The sequence below is a fragment of the Oncorhynchus gorbuscha genome, linkage group LG03 (genome assembly GCF_021184085.1).
Source record: "Oncorhynchus gorbuscha isolate QuinsamMale2020 ecotype Even-year linkage group LG03, OgorEven_v1.0, whole genome shotgun sequence".
NCBI classification, from domain to species: domain Eukaryota; kingdom Metazoa; phylum Chordata; class Actinopteri; order Salmoniformes; family Salmonidae; genus Oncorhynchus; species Oncorhynchus gorbuscha.
Window position 1 is genome coordinate 17184989 of NC_060175.1, and position 20160 is coordinate 17205148.

The following is a 20160-nucleotide window of genomic DNA, read 5'->3' on the forward strand; positions in this document are numbered from 1 at the left end:
TAGTGTCTCAAATCTGATACTGGGAAGATGACTACCATCTAAGGCGAACATGGGCGTAGGCTTCTCTAACTCTCTGAAAGGAATGTCATGTTTCCGAACCCATGCTTCGTCCATGAAACAACCCTCAGCCCCAGAGTCTATCAAGGCATTACATGTAGCACCCGAACCGGTCCAGCGTAGATGGACCGACAAAGTAGTACAGGATCTTGATGGAGAGACTTGAGTAGTTGCGCTCACCTGTAGCCCTCCGCTTACAGATGAGCTCTGGCTTTTACTGGACATGAATTAACAAAATGTCCAGCAACTCCGCAATAGAGGCACAGGCGGTTGGTGATCCTCCGTTCCCTCTCCTTAGTCGAGATGCGAATCCCTCCCAGCTGCATGGGCTCAGACTCTGAGCCAGAGGAGGGAGATGGTTGCGATGCGGAGCAGGGAAACACCGTTGATGCGAGCTCTCTTCCACGAGCCCGGTGACGAAGATCTACCCGTCGTTCTATGCGGATGGCGAGAGCAATCAAAGAGTCCACATCTGAAGGAACCTCCCGGGAGAGAATCTCATCCTTAACCACTGCGTGGAGTCCCTCCAGAAAACGAGCGAGCAGCGCCGGCTCGTTCCACTCACTAGAGGCAGCAAGAGTGCGAAACTCAATAGAATAATCCGTTATGGACCGTTCACCTTGGCATAAGGAAGCCAGGGCCCTAGAAGCCTCCCTACCAAAAACTGAACGGTCAAAAACCCGAATCATCTCCTCTTTAAAGTTCTGGAACTTGTTAGAGCAATCAGCCCTTGCCTCCCAGATAGCTGTGCCCCATTCTCGAGCCCGGCCAGTAAGGAGTGAAATGATGTAAGCAACCCGAGCTCTCTCTCTAGAGTATGTGTTGGGTTGGAGAGAGAACACAATCTCACACTGCGTGAGAAAGGAGCGGCACTCAGTGGGCTGCCCGGAGTAGCAAGGTGGGTTATTAACCCTAGGTTCTGGAGGCTCGGCAGGCCAGGAAGTAACAGGTGGCACGAGACGTAGACTCTGGAACTGTCCAGAGAGGTCGGAAACCTGAGCGGCCAGGTTCTCCACGGCATGGCGAGCAGCAGACAATTCCTGCTCGTGTCTGCCGAGCATGGCTCCTTGGATCTCGACGGCAGTGTAACGAGCGTCTGAAGTCGCTGGGTCCATTCCTTGGTCGGTTCCTTCTATCATGCAGGTGAAAGAGGACCCAAAAGCGACTTGGCGAAAACAGAGTCTTTAATCCAGTAAAGTTAATACAAACAAAAAACACAACTTTCACTCGAAATGACGAGGACAAACTGGAGACTCGATCTTGAACAGCAGGTGAACAGCAGGTTGCCTCGGGAAGGCACTTGAACCAGACAGACTCAGACACCTGCTCACCACGCAGCATCTGAGGAAAACACGACACGACAGGGCGATACACAAACACAGCACCGTGAATTCTAGACAAGGAACCGACAGGACAGGAACGGAACACAAAGGAAGAAATAGGGACTCTAATCAGGGGAAAGGATCGGGAACAGGTGTGGGAAGACTAAATGATTGATTAGGGGAATAGGAACAGCTGGGAGCAGGAACGGAACGATAGAGAGAAGAGAGAGCGAGAGAGTGAGAGAGGGAGGGGGAGAGAGAGGGATAGAAAAAGGGAAAGAACCTAATAAGACCAGCAGAGGGAAACGAATAGAATGGGAAGCACAGGGACAAGACAAGATAATAAATGACAAAACATGACATTATATGCCCAGACTTTTCACTTAATATTTCAAAATTGTATCGTGTTACATATTAGCCACTATTGGTAGCCACTGTCATTTATACCCACATAACTGATACTTTAGAGTTAGTTTCCTTACATGTGCCTCATTCCATGACATCATTAGTTTGTCTTTCCTTTCTCTGTCACATTCGTGTGGTTGTTCCTGAGGATCGCCAGCAATTGTGGATTATATTAGGCTAATGTATTACAAGTCGTGCAATAATTTATAACATGTAGCCTATTTGAATCATTATGATATGCAGAACATCTGTAGCAGTTTAAACCTGGAGCCTGACACACGGTTCACGACTGGACCGTTGTCATCACAGTTCCGTGATTAGTGAGTATTATTAGGGGACATTTATAGGACTTCTGATCAACCCCTATTGTACACTTTTATCACTTTCCAATATTTCATCGATTGAACTTGAATATGACAACATTCAGGATTAATCAATCCACTGTATGTTTTATGCATTTATATTTTTTGTGCGTAAAGGCTCTCCAAACCTGTTTTTTTATGATGAATAAATATTTTCCTTACTCTAAATGATCTACAAGATCAGAGTCATTTTAAATCTCCCAATTGGTGGTGAAACAGAGACAAATATGCATGTATTGAATCAATACACTGTATTTGTTATGCATTTATATATTTTACATATTTAACTTGCCTAGTAAAATAAAGGTTAAATAAAAACATAACATTAAAACATTTATATGACTTTTGTTCATCGATCCCTAAAATTCTGAACCCTTCTCTCCATAAACTCTAGTGAGTCTGTCCAGAAACAACAACAAAGTGTCCTCCCCACCCCTGTTTCGGTAAAAAGCTGATTCATAGACAGAGCTATGGATGCATGCTGTGAGGCTATCTTGTGTATGGTTACCTAGTTTTCAAACATTGAACATTGGACAAGTTTATATTCTTGGTTCTGATAGGGTACGGCAGTTGAACTAAGGTCATGAGTCATTTATAAGTTATGTTCTTCAACAATCTGTGGATTTATAAGTCCAAAAATGGACTGAATTGCACCTTTTAAGGGATGGCTTTACCTAAATGTACTGAAAACACTATTGAATGAAAGCTACATGAGAAAATCTGTTGGCCAGCAAGTGAGAGGTTTTTCATAGGTTGAATGAAATTTATTCAGCACGCGCCAGGGGACCTGTTATGCACCAGCATATGGTGTCTGAATACCAACTACTGAGAAATGTGTAGGAAAGGTGTGCATAGGAACGTGTACATTTCCTAGGTCTCTAGTAGAACAGGGCATTTTGATACTGTTGTGTATGACATTTGTCAAGTTCATTCACAATAAGTAATACCACACAGTACTAGTCCACTGTGTTAGAAATGCATATTACAGTACTTCACATTCAATGTTTTGGTGTATCAATATTGCATGGACAGAGAGGATGATTGTAACAATGTAATAACATTACATTGTAATAACATTATACAACATATTCAGTTATTCCAACAGTTTGATAGCCTACTTAATGAGAACACTGTGTGGTGAGCTCCTTTAGAGGAAAGCAAAATAATATAATTGAAATGTTATAAAATGAACTCAAATGAACTCGATGCATTCTGCCAGTCATATTCTGTTAAAGGTCCCCAAAGAGCACACGTCCCTGGGTCGCTCCTCTTTTCAGTTCACTGCAGCTAGTGACTGGAACAAGCTGCAACAAACTCTCAAACTGGATGTTTGTACCATGTTTTGTGCTGCTGCCATGTTGTGTTGCTACCATGTTGTTGTCATGTTGTGTTGCTACCATGCTGTGTTTTCATGCGTTGCTGCCATGCTATGTTGTCTTATGTCTCTCTTTATGTAGTGTTGTGTTGTCTCTCTTGATGTGATGTGTGTTTTATCCTATATTTCTATTGTATTTCTTTATTTATTTTTCATCCCAGACCCCCGTCCGCAGGAGGCCTTTTGCCTCTTGGTAGGCCATCATTGTAAATAAAAATGTGTTCTTAACTGACTTGCCTAGTTCAGCAAAGATTAAATCAAATTAAATCAATTAAATTTATTATTTTCACATCCATGTCAATTTTCCATCCATGATCAATTGTTATGTTGCTTTCTATTGGGGTCATAGGAACCTCCTGAAAATAGGCTACAATCGGTCAACTTCCCCCGTCTCAATTTACTGCAACAGTTGTATCTGCTCCTCGTGCGATGGGCACATAAGGAAGGGAGAAACACTTGGAAATGGGCCTGTCTTCTGTCACTAAACATCCCACATGTAGGCGTACGCAACCTGATTGACAAATCCAGAAACCATCCTTCGCGCTTCGTTGGCCAATTGCTGCACAGAGCTGGGTCGAGCCTTCAGATCCAACCTCTTATGTTGACTCATATAACACACACACACGTACACCAGCAGTCATGTGACGGTAATATAGTACAACTACTATGCCTCGCTGCTAATCAGTCTGAACGGTTCTGGTAGGCAAGTCTCAAGGACAAACCGTGCATTCGAGATAGAGATTCCCCATCAAATGCAAAGGAAAGACAATGCATTGGGATAAAATAAGGGATTTGTAAATGCTTTATTGAATAAAGGTAAGATGGAGTTTTACCGCATCTTTTCCTTGAGAATGAATGGGTTCTGCAAGAGATCGTGGGCGTGTGTTCGTTCCTCCAACCTATGACCATTCTGCAGCACGCACCGCTGGACGAAAACATGTTTACGTTGTAGCGGTGAAGCTGCACTTAATTGCGCATCCTATGCCACGGGATGGGCAGAAGATGTAATCGTTTGCTTCAAAACTAGAATCATTATGTTGACGGTTATGAGTTATGATAAAATGAGACAAGGATAAGTTTAAAAATTAGACTTTTTCGCCAGTAATCGGTAGAGATGTAAGCCTAGCCTACGGTGTTTAAATTGCTTTGCATGTGATTTACATTTGATCGCCTATATACGCTCATTTCTGTTAATTCTTGTTTTAAAATATTCTCAATGATTGTGTTGTAATTATTCAGTGTTTGTTATGTAATAGCATGTAATGGCTGAATAATGTTTTGATGCACACGTGGCTTGACTAATAGAGATCATAAAAGCCCTGATTTACTGTTTTTTATTCGGTGCATGTGACAAATAAAACCAGATTTGATTATAATCTATGAACAAGATAAACGGTCAAGCAGAAACAAATCTAATGACAACACATTTTATTTGTCATGAACAAGATAAGTGGTCAAGCAGAAACAAATCTAATGACAACACATTTTATTTGTCGTGAACAAGATAAGTGGTCAAGCAGAAAAAAATCTAATCAAATGTAAATTAATTTGTCACATGCGCCGAATAGAACAGTTGTATACCGTGAAATTGTTGCTTCCCAACGAGTAAAAATAAAACATGTAATTAAATAATAATAATGACGCGATAATCGCGTGTCATTCCACTACACGCGATTGGTGTTGATTTATTGCGGTTTGAGTGTTATAAACAGGATGACAGGTGATTTATGCACTATTAGGAGCGCAGTGCTCACCGCTGCCTCACGCGGTGTTATTTTAATAATGTTGACGGTTCCTTTGGAGGTTTATTTTCGGTCACTGAGCCAAGAGGCCCAGAGAAGGGGACAGACGGTCAGACATTGATGACCATCTAAGCTTTGCCAGTTTTTTTGTGTGTGTGTGTGGGTGGGTGGGGGTCAACGCTGCATGGATTTTGCAAATTAGATATGAAAAAAAACGGCAACGTTTTGTAAGATAAAATATATGAAAACGATTCCCTAAAACAGTTGTTCAAATGACAGAATATTAAAAGTGTTCATTTGATTTAAAAAATGCACACAACACTTATTTAAATGTAGCCTAAATGTGTGAGGCGAAGGTGTGCTTTGGCAGGAATAATTTCCATTGCATCCATAGACACTCTTTCTGACACACACACTCTGCAGCAGCCACTGCACAGCTGTGGACTCACAACAGGAGGTGCTCATGTGGCCTCGACCCAAATGCTTCCATTCGTTTTAGTTTCCATCAGTGGAAATATGACTCCTTCGCCATTCTCACATATCCCAGATATCTCATGCCTGACAAAAGTGTGAATCTGAGGGAACACATTTATATATTTTGACCATACAGCATTCACCTTCTATTTTCTGAGACTATACTGTAGTTGTTTTTTCAAGTCTTGCCCATTGTACTGTTGTGTGTGTGTGTTAGTGTGTGTGTGTGTGTGTGTGTGTGTAACAGAGTGCATTCATCAAGTTATTTTGAATTGTTTTGAATCAGACATACAAGTAAAGGAATGCGATAGCCTCCTATGCTCTCTGGTAACTACTTCAGCTCTCACGCCAACCGCGTGTGAACTTGAAATGGAAACAGGCACAGCATTCCATATTTTGAACTGGCAAGCCAGGAACAGAGAGGCGGAAGATCATTTGTTTCACAAGTGGTGCATTGGTGATTCATGACTTGTCTTTACAGTAGGTCTTGCCTCTGTTCTTTTGCCTGTAGACTCTTGTCTGTGTGTTCTTACAGTGACATGCATTACTATGTATAAAATGTATTAATCTCAAAACTCAGTTTAGTAATCTTCTCTCTCTTCTTCTCTCCTAATGGGTGTTTGTCTAGATATATCCTGGCTGGAAACCTTGGAATTAAAGTCTTTTCCTACCGAAGCATTCTTCTTTTTTATCCTGAGAGAGAACAACAGGTGTTTCTCATTTTTTTTTCTGCGAAGCGTGACCTTGCTGTGGTGACCCCTTCTGGGGTTTATTTTTTGACAGTTTCACGACAACAAGAGGAATAACCCTAACAAACTGTTATATCAGTAAGACAATTTGCAACACAAAGTGGAGTGACATTCTCTTGGCCCATAGCCAGGAATGGTGGATAACTTCCTAGTGAGCGGCGAGGAGACTTTCTTAACTTACGATAGCGCCCCTTCGGTGTATCACCTGTCGGACATGGTGACGGATGCAGGGACCTACCAGGTGATGCCCTCGCCCTTCTCCGAGGATGACCTGAGCGAGTCGTCAAGCCCTCGCTCCTGTTCTAGCCCCGACTCCCAAGTGCTCAGCTCCAGCTATGGCAGCAGCTCCAGCGCCGGGAGTTCAGACAGCATCCTGGACTTCCTGCTGTCCCAGACCTCCCTAGGCGGAGCAGGGACTGCGGCGGCCATCCCCATGTCACTGCCCACCTCTCTGTGGGACTCTCAGAGGGATGAGCCATCCCACCCTCATCCAGAGGCCTTGAAGGAGGAGAGTGTGGACTTCTCTGTCTGGTCCTTGGTGGACATGGAGCAGCCATCCTTCCAGCCCACATTGGAGGAGATAGAGGAGTTCCTGGAGGAGAACATGGAGGTGGTGTCATCCATGAAGCAGGAGGCCCGGGAGGGGGCGCTGGGGCTGGGTCTGGAGGAGATCATGGGGTTGGGGGTGGAACTGGAGGTGTACAGGGAGTCCTCATCCCCAGGGCCAAGGCTGGAGCCAGAGGCCAAGCATTCAGACCAAACTGTGTTTACCGAGAATGCCGCCACCACCACCGAGACCAAAATCACACCGGCCTCGCCGGCACAGGAGTCCATAGAAGGTCTGCACGAAGACAGGTCCAAGAGTGATTCATTATCCAGCAGGTTTGGGACAACAGAGAGCTTTGCAAACTGTGGCAGCAGTGGGATGCCGGTCATCCTGCAGATCCAGCCCATGCAGATCAAAAAGGAACCCAGTTCCACGGCTCCTCATCATCCTCCCCAAGTCGTCCAGCCTCCCCCTCAGCCGGCATCAGACATCAAAATTGCCCAGCTGCTGGTCAACATCCAGGGGCAGACCTTTGCCCTGGTTCCCCAGCTGCTGCCCTCCACCAGCCTTAATGTCTCCTCCAAGTTTGTGCGCATCGCTCCAGTGCCCATTGCAGCCAAGCCCCTGGGCCTCGGGGAGGTGCTGGTTGGGGTCCAGGGCCAAGGGCTCCATGTGGGGGGTCAGCAGTTTCAGAAGAACCCTGTGGCGGACCTCATCAAAATGCACAAATGCACTTTCCCCAGCTGTACCAAGATGTACACCAAGAGCAGCCACCTGAAAGCTCACCTCCGGAGACACACAGGGGAGAAGCCCTTCGCCTGCACCTGGCCAGGCTGTGGATGGAGGTGAGTGGGTGCTCGTTGACTACGATGATGATCATCATCATTTTATGGATTTGCTATGCCTAAAGGCCTTTAGACATTCAAGTTAGTAGACATATACCAATAGAAAACATACACCACTGAGCACATAAATTGATGATTCTTCATAATGAATTACGATAGCTGCAATGATCTCATCACACGCTATCAGAATTGTATTTGGCAGGGTTTTGAAGTTAAAGAGTTTAAGACATCCTGTCTCGAGATTTGAATGACATTGCTAGGTTACGGCAGGTTGTATAAAGAATGCTTAGGGTGAGTGACGAGTCAGTGAGCCCAAGCTGTCACAAGCATGTCTGAGATATGGAGGAGGTATTATCCCTTGTTGTTATCGTTTGGCCTTTCTGGACACATTGGGGAAATGATATGTCAATGGGACAACCCAGCAAATGTCTTGAGGACATTCAGCGACATTCCCATTACGTCCCTTATGGGTTTTGGCACAACAATATCCCTCTGACGTTCTGAGAACGTTCTAAGAACGTTGTGTATTGGTCGCAAGGGAACGTTCTCTGAGGGACCTTTGTCTAGTTCCCTGGACATCACTGAGGACCAAATCAGATCTTTTTAGGACATTCTCAGGAATTTCATTGTACTCGTTCTTAGGGCTTTGGGTGATGGTCCCAAGGGAACGTTCTTTGGGGGACCTTTTTCTAGTTCCCTGTTTGACCTGGGGACGTCCCCAAATATGTTTTAGGAAGTTCTTAGGACGTTGTATCATGGTCCTCTGATGCTCCCCCGATTGTCCTAGGTGTCCCAAACCATTATAACTAATGAAATGGGATCTGAGTTTTAAGGTAAGTTGTACGCTGTTCAGCTAAAATAGTGTAAAAATATATAAACAATATTGTTACATGATCACTTCATACTGACTTTTCAATGTGATCCCACCTGGGATTTGATCTCACATCCTTTGGATTTGAGGTATACTGCTCTTTATGCTGTGCCACAAAAGCTGTACAATTTCCCAGACACATTCATTACCTATAATACATCTCTGCTCCTAGCAAAGGAGTGCGGCCTCCACTGCTATTGTAATTATCAGTTAATCTGACTATTCTCTCATTGATTTACTTATTTCAGAAATTTGAGTTTGGATTGTTAATATAGTTGTCTGATGTTGGTGGGGCATATTGTTCTGTTTTAATGTTACTGCTGAATCACTATGATAGATATCATCGTTTTTTCGTGGGTGTATTTTTAACAGAGCTGAAATTTGCGAAGGGTAGTAATAGGACTAGAGGTGAAATCGGTCATTGATACAGACATGGTGGCAAAGCAGGGCAATCGGAACACTGTGAACCAAGAGATTGTCCGTGCAAATCCCAGGTGAGGACATGTTAAATAATAATTACTGTATGAATAAACATACACAGTGTAATATATGTATGTTGTTAAAAGCACAGTTTGTGTGTGGGTGTCCCTAGCATTGCCAAAAGACAAAGAGCTGTGAATGGATCAGTGGTTTACCAGTCAGGGCCTTGATGGACCATGGTAGAACGTTTAATTTATTTTTGGGGGGGGAGAACATTTATTTGAGACCATCAGTAATTTTTTAAACCTTTATTTAACTAGGCAAGTCAGTTAACAACAAATTATTATTTTCAATGACGACCTAGGAACAGGGGGTTAACTAGCTTGTTCAGGGGCAGAACGACAGATTCTTACCTTGTCAGCTCGGGGATTCAGATCTTGCAACCTTTCGGTTACAAGTCCAACGCTCTGACCACAAGGCTAACTGACGCCCCAGTAAACTGGGAACTATAGAAAAACCTCCAGGGGACCATGACACAACGTCCCAAGAACATCCTAAAAATGTCCCCAGAACAAACCGGGAACTAGACAAAACCTCAAGGGGATCATGACACAACATCCTGATGACATTAGGCAACCATTTTGTGATGCCCCGGGACGTCGTAACAACTCATTGTTGTTAGCAGGGAAGTTCACTTTACAGTACAAGCTGGGTGTCATGTTTCTCAATTGAAGGCAGCTTTTGTACCACAGACTGTGACTGGCACCCAAATTGACCAGTCCGATGAGGTCATCAATTAGCGCCAGTGAGTGGCTTAAAGTGAGACTTCACAGAATCCAGAGGCTCCTTCAGCTAATATTGCTTAATGTGCGTCCCAGATGGCACCCTATTCCCTACATAGTACACTATTTTTGACCAGGGAATAGGGTGCCATTTGAGATTCAGCCTTAAAGACTTCCTCTCTCACAGCATCAAGCTTTCAGAGTAGGTGCAGCATTCCTTCTGGTTAACATGGATTTGAGTTGCTTGTTTCATTTTGGCTAATTGGCGATCACTCAACATGCTATTCCTTCACTGCAGCGTCACAATATAGTCGCCACAGTAGCAGCGCTGTGAATCCTTTCACTTGTCTACCACTCAGTGATATTCCCTTTGGGGACTTCCTGGTAAGTACTTATAATCAAGACGGTGTCTCTTTAAGAAATTGAAGGTATTTGACTTTGATTTATTTAACCTTTATTTAAGGCAAGTCAGTTAAGAACAAATTCTTATTTACAATGATGGCCTACCAAAAGACAAAAGGCCTCTCCGATGGGGGCTGGGATAAAAAAATATAAATATAGGACAAAACACACATCACGACAAGAGATACAACACTAAATAAAGAGAGACCTAAGACAACAGCACAGCATGGCAGCAACACACGACAACACAGCATGGTAGCAACACAACACGGCAGAAGCACATGACAACAACACAGCAGCAACAGAACATGGCAGCAGCACAAAACATGGTACAAATATTCTTGGCTAACAGTACAATGGGCAAGACTTGCAAAAACAACTACAGCATAGTCAGAAAATAGAAGGTGATGGCTGTCAGGCTGCGATCAAAGTTTTAATTGGAGGTTTGTCAAAAGATATAAATGTGTTCCCTCAAATTCACACTTTTGTCAGGCATGAGATATCTGGGATATGTGAGAATGGTGTTGGTGTCATATTTCCACTGGTGGAAACTAAAACTAACCAAAGCATTTGGGTCGAGGCCACATGAGCAACTCCTGTTGTGAGTCCATAGCTGTGCAGTGGCTGCTGCAGAGTGTATGTGTCAGACGGAGTGTCTACGGCTGTCTTCATCAACAAGATCTCATTGTATCCCTCAAAATGGAGTCAAGTCTATTTTTGGGTAGTTCTGTGTGTTTACATGATAAAACAGAAACAAGTCAACAGTTTATCCTTTGATTCCGAGTGGTTAAGGTTAGGGCTATGGTTTGGGAAGACTTAAAACAAAATAATAAAAAAACGACATGCTATTACCATCAAGTATTATCAAGTATCCTCAAGGCTTGCGAGAGCATTGTAAACTGTGGTAATGCATTGGTCTGAGCAGCACACTTTGGCACTGAACATCATGAGTTCGCACCCAGTGTTGGGCAATTGATGTTCTTTTTTTGTGAGCGCTGAGGAATGTATATAGTGATATTTTCAGGACCTTTTCAAGTGTCCGATATCAAAGTCTATTTGTAGTGATCAGGCTGGTCATGATCTGAATAGGGGTGTCAGTTTTCAACTGTGTGTGTGCTTGTGTGTGTTTGTATGTGTGTGTTTGAGCTCGCATTGATGAGTGTGCATGTGTAAGAGCGTTGGTGTGTGTGTGTGTGTGTGTGTGTGTGTGTGTGTGTGTGTGTGTGTGTGTGTGTGTGTGTGTGTGTGTGTGTGTGTGAGTGTGTGAGTGTGTGAGTGTGTGAGTGTGTGAGTGTGTGAGTGTGTGTGTGTGTGTGTGTGTGTGTGTGTGTGTGTGTGTGATGGAGTGTGTGACTCTTGGCACTCAGCTGCCTGATTTCCTGAGGACACAGGGTCAGTCGGAGAGAGTGACAGTCTCGGGTGAAAGAGTGTAACCTTTGGCTTTGTAAGCCAGGGGGGAATGCATTTATATGCTCTGGCCTGCAAATACCTTACTGAGTATAGGTGGCTAACACATGGACAAAGTACAAGTAGGGATATGTGAATTGTGACTGTACTTACAAAGAGGTGGATGAGGTAACGTGTGTGTTAGTGTGTGTGTGTGTGTTAGTGTGTGTGTGTAACAGAGTGCATTCTGTTGTGCCCTGAGCAGGGATAGAATTTGTCATGTTTTACACAACATCACACGCAATTCAAACCAACCATTTATGCAAATAGAGCAAAAGATTAGTCTGTCACTTTGTAAATGACGTTTGTCTTCAGATCTTAGTAATCTCGCTTACCTAGAAGTAAAGTTATCTCGCGGAAGATTGTAATGTCATTTTTTACTTCTGGGGGGATTGCTGTTAAAGTGTGATTACCTTTGTGCAAGGAAGGAAGTGAAGTGTCTTGCCTTGCAAACGGAAACTCTCTGCCAAACTAATATCACCCATGTTTATCATGGCCAAAAAGCACATTTTTGGTTTTCATTCATTTTTACAATTTAGACTATTTTTTACTTTGTGGCTGTGGAATCTAGTAGAAAAATATATAATCGGCCTCCCGGGTGGCGCAGTGGTTAAGGGCGCTGTACTGCAGCACCAGCTGTGCCATCAGAGTCCCTGGGTTCGCGCCCAGGCTCTGTCGTAACCGGCCGCGACCGGGAGGTCCGTGGGGCGACGCACAAGTGTGGCCTAGCGTTGTCCGGGTTTGGGAGGGCTTGGTCAGTATGGATGTCCTTGTCTCATCGCGCACCAGCGACTCCTGTGGCGGGCCGGGCGCACTGAGCGCTAACCAAGGTTGCCAGGTGCACAGTGTTTCCTCCGACACATTGGTGCAGCTGGCTTCTGGGTTGGATGCGCGCTGTGTTAAGAAGCAGTACGGCTGGTTGGGTTGTGTATCGGAGGACGCATGACTTTCAACCTTCGTCTCTCCCGAGCCGTACGGGAGTTGTAGCGATGAGACAAGATAGTAGCTACTACAACAATTGGACACCACGAAATTGGGGAGAAAAAAGGGGTAAAAAAAAAGAAGAAAAACAGAAAAAAAAGAAAACTATATAATCTGCACACAGGCTTGAAAACCAGTTTAAGAACTTTCTTTGCCCAATCCTGGTTCGTTCAAATAATAATTGACGAAAACCCCACACCAGGAACTACTGCTGCTCATAATCACATAATTCTACGTGAGTCTTGACAGATTAATCTGTCCACCAAAATTTGTCCATGAGAGTTTAAGATCTCAGGGAAAGTATGATGTCACTGAAGTTTTCCAGCAAACATGCTACAGACGAGTTTCACATCCAGTACAGGTGCATGTGTGTATGTGCTGTATGTGTCGACACACTCCATACAGCATATTAGTTTGTATAGAATCAGCTTACCTGATATGCTCTATCATTCATGGACTCCAGTCCACTTCTCCACAGTGAGCAATTTACAGTCTATTGCTGAAAAGGCCGCTGCATCAATCAATTTATTTATGATGACCTTGGCACCAACTTGGCAACCCGGCAGCGGCCGTGTATTTGTAATGCATTTGTATTGTGTTTGTAATGTATTGTATTTGTATTGTATGTGTGTTTGTTTTGTATTGTGTTGTATTTGTAATGTATTTGTTTTGTATTGTACTTGTAATTTATTTGTTTTGTATTGTATTTGTAATGTATTTGTTTTGTAATGTATTTGTAATGCATTTGTAATTTATTTGTAATGTATTTGTAATAGTCTGTCCCAGTAGATGAGCAGCAAAAATCCCACTAGTAGTTATCCAGGCAATGCATCTCATTCCTACAACATGGGTCTTGTCTGGACACAAAGACCAGATTTAGGGAGAGAGAATGTAAGGCAAGAAACAGAAAGAGTGGATGAATATAAATGGAGGAAGAGAAGGATAGGGAGAGAGAAGGTAGTGCAAGAACGAGATAGAGTGGGGAAATGTAAATGGAGGAGGAGAGGGAGAGATAAGGTAGGGCAAGAAACAGAAAGAGTGAAGGAATATAAATGGAGGAAGAGAAGGATAGGGAGAGAGAAGGTAGTGCAAGAAAAGAGAGAGTGAAGGAATATAAATGGAAGAGAAGGATAGGGAGAGAGAAGGTAGTGCAAGAAACAGAGAGTGAAGGAAATGTAAATGGAGGAGGAGAGGGAGAGATAAGGTAGGGCAAGAAACAGAAAGAGTGAAGGAATATAAATGGAGGAAGAGAAGGATAGGGAGAGAGAAGGTAGTGCAAGAAAAAGAGAGAGTGAAGGAATATAAATGGAGGAAGAGAAGGATAGGGAGAGAGAAGGTAGGGCAAGAAAAAGAGAGAGTGAAGGAATATAAATGGAGGAAGAGAAGGATAGGGAGAGAGAAGGTAGGGCAAGAAAAGAGAGAGTGAAGGAATATAAATGGAGGAGGAGGAGGGAGAGAGAAGGTAGGGCAAGAAAAGAGAGAGTGAAGGAATATAAATGGAGGAAGAGAAGGATAGGGAGAGAGAAGGTAGGGCAAGAAAAAGAGAGAGTGAAGGAATATAAATGGAGGAAGAGAAGGATAGGGAGAGAGAAGGTAGGGCAAGAAAAAGAGAGAGTGAAGGAATATAAATGGAGGAAGAGAAGGATAGGGAGAGAGAAGGTAGGGCAAGAAAAAGAGAGAGTGAAGGAATATAAATGGAGGAAGAGAAGGATAGGGAGAGAGAAGGTAGGGCAAGAAAAAGAGAGAGTGAAGGAATATAAATGGAAGAAGAGAAGGATAGGGAGAGAGAAGGTAGGGCAAGAAAAAGAGAGAGTGAAGGAATATAAATGGAGGAGGAGAGGGAGAGAGAAGGTAGGGCAAGAAAAAGAGAGAGTGAAGGAATATAAATGGAGGAAGAGAAGGATAGGGAGAGAGAAGGTAGGGCAAGAAAAAGAGAGAGTGAAGGAATATAAATGGAGGAAGAGAAGGAGGAGAGAGAGAGAGAGAGAGAGAAGGTAGTGCAAGAACGAGAGAGAGTGAAGGAATATAAATGGAGTAAGAGAAGGATAGGGAGAGAGAAGGTAGTGCAAGAACGAGAGAGAGTGAAGGAATATAAATGGAGGTAGAGAAGGAGAGAGAGAGAGAGAAGGTAGTGCAAGAACGAGAGAGAGTGAAGGAATATAAATGGAGGAAGAGAAGGAGAGAGAGAGAGAGAGAGAGAGAAGGTAGTGCAAGAACGAGAGAGAGTGAAGGAATATAAATGGAGTAAGAGAAGGATAGGGAGAGAGAAGGTAGTGCAAGAACGAGAGAGAGTGAAGGAATATAAATGGAGGAGGAGAGGAGAGAGAGAGAGAAGGTAGGGCAAGAAAAAGAAAGAGTGAAGGAATATAAATGGAGGAAGAGAAGGATAGGGAGAGAGAAGGTAGGGCAAGAAAAAGAGAGAGTGAAGGAATATAAATGGAGGAAGAGAAGGATAGGGAGAGAGAAGGTAGTGCAAGAACGAGAGAGAGTGAAGGAATATAAATGGAGGAGGAGAGGGAGAGAGAAGGTAGGGCAAGAAACAGAAAGAGTGAAGGAATATAAATGGAGGAAGAGAAGGATAGGGAGAGAGAAGGTAGGGCAAGAAAAAGAGAGAGTGAAGGAATATAAATGGAGGAAGAGAAGGATAGGGAGAGAGAAGGTAGGGCAAGAAAAAGAGAGAGTGAAGGAATATAAATGGAGGAAGAGAAGGATAGGGAGAGAGAAGGTAGTGCAAGAAACAGAAAGAGTGAAGGAATATAAATGGAGGAAGAGAAGGATAGGGAGAGAGAAGGTAGGGCAAGAAACAGAAAGAGTGAAGGAATATAAATGGAGGAAGAGAAGGATAGGGAGAGAGAAGGTAGGGCAAGAAAAGAGAGAGTGAAGGAATATAAATGGAGGAAGAGAAGGATAGGGAGAGAGAAGGTAGGGCAAGAAAAAGAGAGAGTGAAGGAATATAAATGGAGGAAGAGAAGGATAGGGAGAGAGAAGGTAGGGCAAGAAAAAGAGAGAGTGAAGGAATATAAATGGAGGAAGAGAAGGATAGGGAGAGAGAAGGTAGGGCAAGAGGGGCCTGTTTCAGTTTTGTACACACAATCAGTCTGATGGAAACTGGTGTGGAAATGAGATGAAGAAAAGGCTAAGTGCTGAATAGCATGACAGTGTGATAGGAACGTCTAGGCTGGCAGACTGCTTGAAAAGGGAGCAGGATCGATGTGAGGCTGATATGTTTACAGTTGGACAGAGGGACACACATGCGAACAGATACACGTGCAAACACACACGTACAGGTATGGGAATGTAGTGTGCACGCACGCACACAAACACACACGTACAGGTATGGGAATGTAGTGTGCACGCACGCACACAAACACACACGTACAGGTATGGGAATGTAGTGTGCACGCACGCACACACACATACACGTACAGGTATGGGAATGTAGTGTGCACGCACGCACACAAACACACACGTACAGGTATGGGAATGTAGTGTGCACGCACGCACACACACATACACGTACAGGTATGGGAATGTAGTGTGCACGCACGCACACAAACACACACGTACAGGTATGGGAATGTAGTGTGCACGCACGCACACACACATACACGTACAGGTATGGGAATGTAGTGTGCACGCACGCACACACACATACACGTACAGGTATGGGAATGTAGTGTGCACGCACGCACACACACATACACGTACAGGTATGGGAATGTTGTGTGCACGCACGCACACAAACATACACTATACACACACACTATACACTCATGTGCACACAGTCTCTGTGTCCTTTTCTCTCTTTCTTTCTTTCTCTCTGGGAATCTCTCTCACTCTCGCACTCAAACATCTCACTATACACACACACTATCTCTCTCACAGTCTCTGTGTCCTTCTCTCTCTCTCTCTCTCTCTCTCTCTCTCTCTCTCTCTCTCTCTCTCTCTCTCTCTCTCTCTCTCTCACACACATACCAAAATCTAATTAAATCTCCCCATATTTCATCTAGCATCTAGAGTGACATCGATTTCACTCCATCACCCATCACAAGGACGTGAGGGGGGGTTCTTAGTAGTAGTGGTGGGTGGGGGGGGGTTCTTAGTAGTAGTATACCCACACGTGAGAGGAATGTTGAACAGGATAGGGCCAAGATGATAAACTACCTTACTCTACAGACTTTACTACTCTCTAGCCGCCACCATGGGCCTCCGTACACCAGTTCTAGAGCAGTAGCAGTAGAGAGTAGTAGAGCTTGTGTCATTATGTGCTCTGAATGTTTGTCCTAGATTCGTACTCTTGTATAAACTGTCTACAATCTACTTATAAACGCTTTTCAACACCCGTTACAGGGTTTTTACATGTCTGCACTGTAATTGATTATTAGCTGACTGTTATTAATAACAATGTTATTATTTTATTACTATCATTTGACTATAAGCCATTATTTTGAGAGTCACTGCTGTAGGCCTTCTGTAGTTGCCTATCTACTGAGATTGGCTCGCTGAGTCTAAACCTCTTTTCTCCTTTCCTTGTGGTTTGGGGACTCATGTTTTATGTGTGTGTGACAGATAGTAAATTGGGTTTTATACCGACTCCGCAGCTAAATCACAGGCGCCAGATTGCATGAATTCGTCATCCTGTCAGATCTGGCTGTAACATCTGGGAGACAGAAAGAGCTAGGCTTGTGAGAGACTGCTGGGAGGCCAATAGTTGTCATGCCTTAAGCTTTATCCATCTGTTTCACGCTATCGCTAACTATTTAGAATTTCCTCATAGCATTTCTCCAGGGTTTATTCCTGGGTTTTAAGCTAGCACTAACTAGCTAACAATGATCTGCATAGCACTGGTAAGGTGATGTGTTTTAAGTTAGCATGAACCTTTTTTGTATTGCCATTCCTTAAGCTTAGCTGAACCATGTGTTTTCAGCTAATTATTTAGCATTGCTAGTCTTGCTTTAGGGTTCATTATTATGAGCCGTCCTCCCCTCAGCAGCCTCCTGTGAACTTCGTGCTGTAAAATTACTTTTACTGTCGTGACTGTAAGACAAATCTGTATATGTTACCATTTCGGAAGCACTGTCAACGTTTAACAATAATATGTAATGAAACTAAACGCAAATTCTCTTGTCTGTTGCTATGTCAAAGAAAATAAACAGTATAATTCTGAAAAAAATAAACATATCACATTACATATGTAAACAATCATGTTTTATTCTGTTCTATTTTAAAATCATTGACATCTCTCTCCTATCTGTGTCTCTCCCAGGTTCTCGAGGTCAGATGAGCTGTCGCGACACCGGCGGTCCCACTCAGGGATCAAGCCCTACCAGTGTCCAGTGTGTGAGAAGAAATTTGCCCGCAGTGACCATCTGTCAAAACACATCAAAGTCCACCGCTTTCCGCGAAGCCGGACACTGCGCACAACAAACTGACCACACCCGGATCACTCTTCAATGGACACAGTCCAAAGGAGCACAGAATGTGTGTCTGTGAGATGGAATTTGTGTGAATGTGCTTGTGTGAGAGTGTGGTATGACTTACGGGGGGGGAGAGAGAAAAAGAGCCAGAGAGAGAAAGAGCTAGAGAGAGGGGTCGAGAGAGCGCGAGCACAAGAGAGCGATGGAGATGGAAGATTTATGTGTGTGCCTTGCCTTTTAGAGAGATCTATAACAGTGGTCTTGTGCTATAATTTATTGTTGAAAGCAAAAGCAAAACCAACACGACACTTACCATCTTCTCAGTAATCAACGTTTCTTGAGATTCTTATTGCTGTTGGTATTTCATACTCTTTTTATTTGTTTTTCTGTTCAGTCTTTATCTTCTTTTTCAATGAAAGATTGTTTTCATTTGAGATGAAATGTATTAATTGCTTCAGTAATAGCCTTGAGTTTCTATTTTACCTGGATATGACTGCCTTTTACCTTGTTAAGAAGTGCCAATGTCTTTGACATTCCTCATCCAAGTCAGGTTGAAGTTTGCCCGGAAAAGTTCTCCTTGTTTTTTGCCTTGTCACTCATAGCTCATTGAGAGTAAAGAATAGCTTACTCATTCATCACACTGTTGGTTCAAAGGGAGTGGCAGAGCTTATTGGCAATTCTGTACATAAACTACTGATAACAAATATGAACATGTCGCTATAAGCTACTGGGACTCTTCTCAAGTTCCAGAAAAACTTCCCCGGCTCAGATTCTGAGACAAGGCGGATGAAAGTAAAAGAATGGAACAAAGAAAGAATTGCGCACATTTATGATTGTTGATTGTTTTATGTGTAAAAAAAAGCCTTCCAATCAGTGTTAGATTTTGTATTCAGCTTTTTATTCTAAACGCATGTTGTGTATTTGTTGGTCTTTTTCGTGTCAGTGGCTCAAGCCGTTTGTAAGACACTTGTCTGGCCTTAACCCACCACAGCATCCTTATAAGGGGGCAAAATGGTCAAATAACAAGTGATTCATTGCAGGCGTGTTTTATGGATTAATGGTGGTATGGTTTGAGAGAATGAGGAAAGGGAATTGGAAATGCATAATCCTTTAATCCTGTCCATGGAATTGAATCTCAATGAGCTTTTTCTCTCCTTTTTGCTGTTGACACAAAATCTGCCTCAAATCAGCTCCACAAACTGATCTGTTACTGGAATACTCCAGAAGCTCTTGCCCTCACACGGTTATGTTGGAGTGAGGTTATCATGTATGTGGAAGCTGTTGTCATAACACACTTATTAGGCCATGGCACAGTTGTCATTATTCTTCATGTCCTGTTTGCTCTTGAGACTTGTTTGTTAAGTACGCCACGCCCTGTTGTGAAAGTACGGTGTATGAGACACCATTCATGCATAGTTAATGTAATGTTCGCAGATGAAAAAGCAGGGGTACATTATATTGTACATAATTCCTTTCATTCAATTTTTGAATTTTTAATGCTTGTTTAAACACAGGTGTTTTATCGCATCCTATGAATGCATGTGAATATGCAGGAGTGTACATAGCTACACAGAAGTCTATTGTAATAACATATCTTAAGGCCAAGATTCAGGACTCTATTCCATCTGTAAAGCTGAAGCGTCATTTCTGGTTGAGCTGACATATGCAGTGTTTACCGTGAATCCAGTCTCCGCTAAACAGGAACCTTGCCTTGAAATTAAATCACTCTGTAAAGCTGAACTTCTGCGATGGGGATTGAATAGAGCGCTCAACCAGATCAAGCCTTAATCGGGGATAGCCGACACCTGCATAGCTGATGTTTTGGCGTTGTCTGAACTGCGTTGGAGCGCTCAAATCGTTGAGCAGCTGCTCTTGTTTTCTTTTTCATGAAGCCACACCCATCCCACTTGCATTAGAAGTTCAGAACGAGAAAGTCTAGGCTATATAGAAATAATGATGCTCA

General features: G+C 43.3%; 1 protein-coding gene across 1 annotated transcript; it reads left to right on the forward strand.

Annotated features, from left to right (window-relative positions):
• Positions 1-4172: 4172 nt before the first annotated feature.
• LOC124026910 (Krueppel-like factor 15) lies at positions 4173-19470 on the forward strand. Its single transcript, XM_046339555.1, has 3 exons — positions 4173-4337; positions 6366-7878; positions 18047-19470. The coding sequence occupies exons 2-3, from the start codon at positions 6620-6622 to the stop codon at positions 18210-18212; spliced, it is 1425 nt and encodes a 474-aa protein (XP_046195511.1). The 5' UTR covers positions 4173-4337; positions 6366-6619; the 3' UTR covers positions 18213-19470.
• The last annotated feature ends 690 nt before the right edge of the window (positions 19471-20160 follow it).

Excerpts from the sequence above, each read along its gene's own strand:
- LOC124026910 (XM_046339555.1), top strand. The coding sequence starts at position 6,620 with ATGGTGGATAACTTCCTAGTGAGCGGCGAGGAGACTTTCTTAACTTAC. Across the intron at positions 7,879-18,046 it reads TGGCCAGGCTGTGGATGGAG|GTTCTCGAGGTCAGATGAGC; the intron begins GTGAGTGGGTGC and ends TGTCTCTCCCAG.